At 43.4% G+C, this 9,073-nt stretch overlaps 1 protein-coding gene and 1 pseudogene across 3 annotated transcripts in view; one reads left to right on the top strand and one right to left on the bottom strand.

Moving 5' to 3' along the window:
- LOC104986530 (chromosome unknown open reading frame, human C16orf62) overlaps window positions 1–9,073 on the bottom strand; it is a 138,996-nt gene that overhangs the window by 115,723 nt on the left and 14,200 nt on the right. For all 3 annotated transcript variants that reach the window (XM_010837124.1, XM_010837126.1, XM_010837125.1), the window contains exons 3-5: window positions 6,969–7,136; window positions 3,055–3,177; window positions 387–411 (exon numbers count right to left, since the gene is read on the bottom strand). In XM_010837124.1, coding sequence (XP_010835426.1) covers window positions 387–411; window positions 3,055–3,177; window positions 6,969–7,136 — 316 coding nt within the window. The remainder of the gene's footprint in view (window positions 1–386; window positions 412–3,054; window positions 3,178–6,968; window positions 7,137–9,073) is intronic.
- LOC104986529 lies at window positions 7,748–8,957 on the top strand (annotated as a pseudogene).

Raw genomic sequence — 9,073 nt, 5'->3', positions numbered from 1 at the left:
ACTGAATGTGTGATTCCCCTTATTGGCGGATCTGTGTTTTCAAAAGGGATAAAGATGTAAAGCAAAGGAAAGAATCTCTAAAAAGGAGAATTTCAACCATTCCCCAGCCAGTGAGGAGGCATACAAGAGGGGTGACTACCGCTCTGTAATCCCAAAATCAAGGTTTCTGTTTTACTCCTAGTAGTAGCCTCTTTGGTCTTTTTTTCTTTCATTCATCATCTAAGTATGTATTTCAATTCTACTGCTTTATATATAATCTAGGAAATAATAGCTTGAACTGAATTAAACATCAGGATTGGATACTACAAACTTTTTTTCTTTGGAAAGCTATTTCAAAGGTAATGGGAGAATTCTCCACCAAAACAGTAACAACATCAAAAACTCACCTTTTTCAGATCCCATAAAAAGATTCTGCAGAGGCAAAAAACAAAAAACAATTATTCCACAGGAGTCATCATTATGTGATAAAACCATTTACTTATCCAAATGAAAAACAGAAATATTCATTCAAAGGAAGAAAATACTGCTCACTAGAAACTACTAGAGATTCAAATTTCTAGTCAATTCAAGACTCTCAAAGCGAGACAACAAAGAGCAAGATTTTGAGAACGATGGTGGCACGTGACAGCCTTCAGCGCACTCTAATAAATCAAGGTTTCATAACCTTGGCAATACTGACGCTAATGGGTGGAAAACTGTTGTGGGGGGGCTGTCCTGCACACTGCAGGATGTTTAGCATGATCTCTGTTTTCTCCACATAGATACCAGTAGCACGCCATGGCTATGACAACCAAAATGTCTCCAGACATTGCCACATGTCACCTGGTTAAGAATCATGGCTCTACATTAACTCAATGCTATCAGAAAACAGTAAGAAAAAATTTTAAATAGACCAGCAATTCTGCCACCATTCTTTTTAACAAGTACAGACTCTGGAAGAAGGGACTTGAACCGTCCTAGCTGCTGAGTTCACCCCTTCCTCCCTGCTCACAGACCCAATTTCTGATGGATGCACTGTGAACAGCCCATGACGACCTTCAAGACAAATGTAACTGGACGTGTTGAGTGAACTCAGGAAGTGTTCCTGAATGTGAGAGGGTGCATCCCACTTCTTCCCTTCCACTGTCTAACAATTTGGACATGAGGTGACACTGAACAAGACAGAGCAGCAAGACAGAAAGAGTCGGGTTCCTAATGACTTCAGAGGTGCCACACAGCCCTGGACCACCAGCCTGCAGGCATCTTTCCAGTGTGGAGACAGATGAAGCCTTAGGGAAGGCTTAAGTTACAATCTAGTCCTCAAGTACGTAAGCATTAACCTGCTTACCCCAGTTAAGCAACTTGCAGAGTACGGGGTAAACTCCGGTCACGAGCCAACAACTTGACCCAGTGGCCATCATCTAAAGAAACAGTGAGCTTCTGGCCCTGGCAGAAAATCCACCAGTGGGACTCTCTGAAGAACAGTAAGAAGTTAACCTTCGGGATGGCTCTCTCCACCCTTCATAACTCTCACCTCCCCCCGAGATGGGACTGTGTGACTCCAATTCTTTTTCTGAACTGTGCCTGATACCTAATTCTTAACACATTTTTTGAGCAACCAATCAACATGTTTTTCCTAACTAATACTGACATACCAACTGAAAAAGAAACTAGGCAAAAAGAAAAAGAAACTAGGCAAAAAAAAAGAAATTAATTTGTTAGAACGGCTCACAGAACTGAGAAATCAGTTGACTCACTAGATTACTGGTTTATTACTAAGGATATTAAAAGATATGAACCAATAACCAGACGAGTTATGAAGAGAGATAATTTATAATAAGAACACTGTGACTTATAATAAGAAACACATGCTTAGTCTTTGTCTAGATACCCAGCACAAAACTCCTAATCCTTGGAATTTCCTAGATGAGAACAATCCAGGAGTCTTTTGTTATGTTAATGAGGTGGGTTTATTGCAGCACCAAAAGATGAGGGCTGTTTATCAGGGGAAGCAACCTTTCAGTCCCACCTCCCTGATTTCCCAAAAGGAGAGAGGGACTAGGGGCAATTACCAGTGGCCAACAACTTAACAAATCCTCCTATGTAATGAAGCCTCCATAGAAACCCAGAAAGATGGGGTTCAGAGAGCTTCCAGGTTGGTGAACCAGAACACACCCACATGCTGCCATGCTGCACCCCAAACTCCATGTGAACAGATGCTCCTTTGTTCAGGACCTCACTCTAGGTTATCTCCTCGTCTGCTTATTGGCTCATATCCTTTAATATTCCTAGTAATAAACCAGTAATCTAGTGAATCAACCGATTTCTCAGTTCTGTGAGACATTCTAACAAATTATTGTGTGGTTAGTCCTTGTGTCTGGGTCTTTGCGACCCTTTGGACAGTAGCCCACCAGGCTCTTCTTGTCCATGGGATTTTTCAGGCAAGAATACAAGAATGCATTGGCATTTCCCTCCTCCAGGGGATCTTCCCAACCAAGGGATCAAACCCACCACTCCTGTATCTTCTGCACTGCAGGTAGATTCTTTACCCACTGAGCCTTCAGGGAAGCCCAAAGTGTTAGATGCTCAGTTGTGTCCAACTCTTTGCAACTCCAGGGACTTTAGCCCAACTAGGCTCCTCTGTCCATGGAATTCTCCAGGCAAGAAAACTGGAGTGGGTTGCCATTCCCTTCTCCAGGGGATCTTCCCAACCCAGGGATTGGACAGATACTTTACCATCTGAATCATTAGGGAATTAATAATAAGTGAACCCAAAGGGTGGTCATGGGAACCTCTGATTTATAGCTAGTTGGTCAGAAGCAGAGTAACAACATGGACTTTTGACTGGAGTCTGATGTGGGACTGAGCCCTTAACCTGTGGGATCCATTGCCTTCTCCAGGATCACAATTGAGTTGATTTACAGGACACTGAGCTGTACTGAAGAATTGCTGGCGGGGTCAGGGGCAGAGGACTGGGAACCTATATGCTGGAGTCAGGCGTAGAATCGTAATAACAAAAAGAAATGACTACTACATCTGAAGTAGACACTGGGAGAAAAGTGTACTGGTACTTACAATAGAGAGCTTTTCCGTGGTAGTGTACCGGGCAAGGATTTCTCCCCGTTTGCTGGCCCAAGGCTCAAAATCTGATCCTACAATGGAGTTATCATCCCTGTCACGTTTCTTTCTGGAGCTGTCCTAAGGAAAGGCAAGACAATCTCTTCAGTAGCAATTGTCTTAAAAAGTATAAGTAACCATGGTGATAATAGTTGATAACAGTATTGGATAACTGAAATTTGCTAAGACAGTAGAACTTAAATGTTCTCATTAAAAAAAAAACAAAGGATGTGAGATGATAGACAAGTTAATTCAATGTACGGAATGTTTTCACAATGTATATGTGTATCAAACCATCACACTGGCTATTTTAAATACATTTCAATTTTATTTGTCAATTATACCTCAACAAGGTTAAAAAAAAAAAAAAAAGGCATGAACAGAAGGCAGATAGTCCTTTACTGTAGAATATAATAGATCCTTACAAGGAGGAAAGAAAGTGAAAGTGAAGTCACTCAGTCGTGTCCAACTCTTTGCGACCCCATGGACTAGCCTACCAGGCTCTTCCGTCCATGGGATTTTCCAGGCAAGGGTACTGGAGTGGGCTGCCATTTCCTTCTCCAGGGGATCTTCCCAACCCAGGGATCGAACCTGGGTCTCCCACATTGCAGGCAGACACTTTACCCTCTGAGCCTTACAAGGAGGAGACCTTCTTATTTGTGAGGAAGCCTTACATATAGCTGAGAAAAGAAGGGAAAGGTGAAGGAGAAAAGGAAAGATATACCCATTTGAATGCAAAGTTCCAAAGAGTAGCAAGGAGAGATAAGAAAGCCTTCCTCAGTGATCAATGCAAATATAGGAAAACAATAGAATGGGAAAGACTAGAGATCGCTTCAAGAAAATTAGAGATACCAAGGGAATATTTCATGCAAAGATGGGCATAATAAAGGACAGAAATAGTTATGGACCTAAAAGAGGCAGAAGATATTAGAAGAGGTGGCAAGAGTACACAGAAAAACTAGACAAAACAGATCTTCGTGACCCAGATAATCACAACAGTGTGATCATCCACCTAGAGCCAGACATCCTGGAGTGTGAAGTCAAGTGGGCCTTAGGAAACATCACAATGAACAAAGCTAGTGGAGGTGATAGAATTCCAGTTGAGCTATTTCACATCCTAAAAGATGATGCTGTGAAAGTGCTACACTCAATATGCCAGCAAATGTGGAAAACTCAAAGGTAGCCACAGGACTGGAAAAGGTCAGTGTTCATTTCAATCCCAAAGAAGGGCAATGCCAAAGAGTGCTCAAACTACCACACAATTGCACTCATCTCACACGCTAGTAAAGTAGTGCTCAAAATTCTTCAAGTCAGGCTTCAAAAATATGTGAACAGTGAATGTCCAAATGCTCAAGCTGGATTTAGAAAAGGCAGAGGAACCAGAGATCAAATTGCCAATATCTGTTGGATCGTTGAAAAAGCAAGAGTTCCAGAAAAACATCTACTTTTGCTTTACTGACTATGCCAAAGCCTTTGAATGTGTGGATAACAACAAATTGTGGAAAATTCTGAAAGAGATGGGAATACCAGACCACCTGACCTGCCTCTTGAGAAATCTGTATGCAGGTCAAGAAGCAATCATTAGAATTGGACATGGAATAACAGACTGGTTTCAAATTGGGAAAGGAGTATGTCAAGGCTGTATATTGTCACCCTGCTGATGTGACTTATATGCAGAGTACATCATGTGAAATGCCAGGCTGGATGAAGCACAAGCTAGAATCAAGACTGCTGGGAGAAACATCAATAACCTCAGATACGTAGATGACACCACCCTGATGGCAGAAAGCAAAGAAGAACTAAACAGTCTCTTGATGAAAGTGAAATAGGAAAGTCAAAAAGTTGGCTTAAAACTCAGCATTAAGAAAACTAAGATAGTGGCATCTGGTCCCATCACTTCATGGCAAACAGATGGGGAAACAATGGAAACAGTGAGAAACTTTATTTTGGGGGGGCTCCAAAATCACTACAGACGGTGACTGCAGTCATCAAATTAAAAGAAAGCTTGCTCCTTGGAAGGAAAGCTATGACTAAGCTAGACAGCATATGAAAAAGCAGAGACATTATTTTGTCAACAAAGGTCCCTATAGTCAAAGCTATGGTTTTTCCAGTAGTCATGTATGGATGTGAGAGTTGGACTGTGAAGAAAGCTGAGCGCCGAAGAATTGATGCTTTTGAACTGTGGTGTTGGAGAAGACTCTTGAGAGTCCCCTGGACTGCAAGGAGATCCAACCAGTCAATCCTAAAGGAAATCAGTCCTAAATATTCATTGGAAGTACTGATGCTGAAGCTGAAACTTCAATACTTTGACTACATGATGGGAAGAATTGACTCATTTGAAGGCCCTGGTGCTAGGAAAGATTGAAAGCAGAAGGAGAAGGGGACCACAGAGGATAAGATGATTGGATGGCATCCCTGACTCGATAGACATGAGTTTGAGCAAGAGAGTTGGTGTAGGACAGGGAAGCCTGGCGTGCTGCAGTTCATGGGGTCACAAGGAGTCGGACACGACTGAGCAACTAAACTGAACTGATAATAGATATATCTAAAGGTTTACTATGATAAAAAATTTTCAAGTTAATTCACCACAAAAGGCCAACAAACCTATCAACAGATGCTCAAACTCATTAAGAATGAAGGAAAGGCAAAGTAAAAGAGATTATTTTTCAACAATCAGAATGGCAAGATTTAGGACTTTGCAGGTGGTCCAGGGGTTAAGACTCCACATTTCCATGGCAGAAGGTGCAGGTTCGATCCCTGGTCAGGGAAGTTCTGCATGCCACAAGGTGTGGCCAAAGATTTAAAACACAAGGTTTTCAATGACTCACAATAATCCTAGTTGGCAAGGATACAGGGGACAGGCACTCCAAAATACTGCTATGCTAATGAAAGTGTAAACTGGTAAGCCCTTTCTGGAGAACAATCTGGCAGTAGCCATCAAAATCTTATACACACATTGCCTTAACCCAGTAATGAACTCCTAACAAGTTACCCTATAGAAACCCTTGTGCGTGGGCACCAAGATCTACATCCGTTCAAGGACCAATGCACCACTGCCTGTACCACCAAACACCACATGCACAGTTGACGTGTCCATCGTGGCAAATTAAAGCATGTCCTGCTCCTTATGATACAATGCCGGATTCAAAATAAGAAAGTTGTTCTATAAGTACTAATATAGAAAGTTCTCCAAGACATGTGGTCAAGTTAAAAAAATATATATATATGTTAAAAAAGAAAAAGAAAGTAAACAGATGTATGCAATGCCAGCAAAGAGTGATGGTGAAGTCAGGCCAGGACTTGAATTCTAGCTTGGATGTGACTTAACTTATTTGTTCCTCTGTGTGGTCCTCTTTAAATGAGGCTTATAATACCTCTTGCACAAGGCAGCATGGGAACTAAACTTGGAATTTACTGTAAAACTCCAGCCATGCTGTTAGCCGATACTGTTATTATTGTTGTGGCTATTATTTATATATGAGTATGTATGTAAATGCTCAGAAACTACTGTCATAAATATCTATGAAAATACAAACAAAAAGTTTAATGATATGCATTTACACTGGTAATACTGCTGACCTCCAGAGTGGAGAACAGAGTGAGGATGGGTTGACTTCACTGATAATATTTGATTTTTTAAATGAAAAATTAGTGAATTACTCATATAATTAATTACATAAAATCCAAAGGAAAGAACATAAAAAGAGTGAAATGAAGAATTTTAAACACTTTAAAAAAAAAGCAGTTGCAGTAGTTTCCAGGATCTACTCCGGCCTCTCAGCAGCAGTGCCATCAGACTCTGCTGCGCATTACTTGTTGAATGAAAACCCCCATCCTGGCACCCACAGGACCCATCCAGCTGACAGCGTTACCATGGCAGCCGCCAGGGTTGCAGGGTCAGCAGAGGCTGCAAACATGGAGAGGGGGTCAGTCCCATCCAGGACGCTGCTCAGCGGGTCCACCACGGAGCTGGAGGATGAAGAGGATGTGGAAGAAGTGCTTCCCTTCCGGCTCACTTTCTTTGTCTTTGACTCTGTGACCTGTGGAGAAAAATTGGGGAGGTAAAATGGAAGTCTCCTATGACTTCTCCCAATGAGATACTCAAATGGGTTTTCCCTTGTTTCATTATGAACTGACCATTCCTTTGCAGCAGAGACCCTTATTTTTCATGAAAAGCTGACATGACTCAGAATCCCAGCTGTTGAGGAAGAGAAGCTGAGAAGCTAGGATTAGGAAGGGAGAGACGGGGCCTCTGTAGATTAGGAGGTGATGATATAACTGATTTTTCATGGGGCCTTCTTACTCAAAAGTGTGGTCTCTGGACAAGCAGCATCCATTGCACCTGGTGGCTTATGTACACTCCCAAGCCCCACCCCAGTGGAGGCTGGGGGAAGCTGGAGATAAAGTTCGATCATGCGGCCAAGGAATCAGCCAATCATGCCTATGTAAACAAAACCCCAACAGAAAGTTTGGACACCAAAGCTCAGTGGAGCTTCCCAGTCAAATAGATGATGTGCTGGGAGGTGATGCACCCTGACTGCACAGGCAGAAGGCACGGAAGCTCTGTGTTTGGGACCCTGCCAGACCTTGCCCTATATTTGGTTGGTCCTCATGTGCATCTTTTATAACAAAACTGTAAGCGTAAGTACTGCACTTGTCTCAGTTCTGTGAGTTGTTCTAGAAAATTATCAAACCTGAGGGACACGGGGGTCACAGAGCTGAATCTCCAATGGGCATCCAGTCTGACTCTAGGTTGGAGTTGGAATTGTGGAGATGAGGAAGGAAACCTCACCCCCAAACCCCCAAACGGAGGCCAGGGAGGCTGGCCTCACTTGGGTACAGGACAGGGGTATCCTAGTGGCTTCTGATTCAGGCACTGTTGAACTGGAGGAGCTGGATGAGAAGGAGACACTTGTTGTCAGCAAGTTCTGCAAGTGTGAGCACGATGACACTGTGTCTACAGTCAGTGACCTGAGTTCTAGCACACAGCAGAAAAGTCCGCAGTAGAAGACTTCTGCATCAAAGTTTTGAATTCATTCCGAGCTCACTCTGGGCAGGTCACCTGCGCTGCTGCCTCTCCCCACAAGGATTCTTCCAGGTGGTGAGGACAATGGAATTTTACTGCAGGATACCGGCTGTCTCAAGCCAGCACCACAGAAGGACTGCAGTGCCTCTGGCTACCTTCCTACCTCGCTGGCTGGGCCTCCTCAGCAGAACGAAGTTGTCTTCGGTGCTGAGAATGGGACTGTCTCCCTTGCAGACACCAAGAGTGCGAGCTGTGCCCTCAGCTAGCTGCGCACTCCCAGGGTGTCACTGGGCTGGTATTCTCCCCACTCGGTTCTCCTTCCTAGCTTTTGTCAGTGAGCACTGCTCACTCGCTATGGACTGAGGCCTTTCCAGAGTGTTTAGAAGCCAAGTCCACAGAGACTTTGTCAGAGATGCTACTTGGTACCCAATCACAGTGGGCTGGGACCATCAGGTCATCCACCATCTCACACCCACAGAACCTCTCCCAGACCCTGGAGTGTTGCTGAGCAGACTGGATTTCAGACAAAAAGCAAATCCCCCAGAAGTAGCCACTCTCTTTGCCCCTGCCCTCTCAGTTGTGAATACAGTACGTTAGTTTATCGGATCTGTGCAGTTAATAGGCAGTGTCTCTCGGCCTGGGGGAGGCCAGATTCTGGAGTCCCGAACTCATGGAAGAAAACCTTCCTTAAATATGGATATGTATGTGTCTGAGTGTGTGTGTGGATACATAATTTCTGTTGGTTGGGGGCATAAAAAATCCTTCCTATAGGGACTTCCCGGGTGGTCCAGTGGTGAGGTCTCCATGCTTCCAATGCCGGGGGCCTGGGGTTCGATCCCTGGTCAGGGAACTAGATTCCACATGCTGCAACTAAAGATAAAAGATCCCATATGCCGAAACTAAGACCCAGTATGGCTAACTAAATAAGTAAATTTAAAAAAAAAATCTATA

Source organism: Bison bison, unplaced genomic scaffold, assembly GCF_000754665.1.
Source record: "Bison bison bison isolate TAMUID 2011002044 unplaced genomic scaffold, Bison_UMD1.0 scf7180017864072, whole genome shotgun sequence".
NCBI lineage: Eukaryota > Metazoa > Chordata > Mammalia > Artiodactyla > Bovidae > Bison > Bison bison.
The sequence above is the reverse complement of the archived record's forward strand: the minus strand, read 5'-3'. Positions and strand labels throughout refer to the sequence as shown.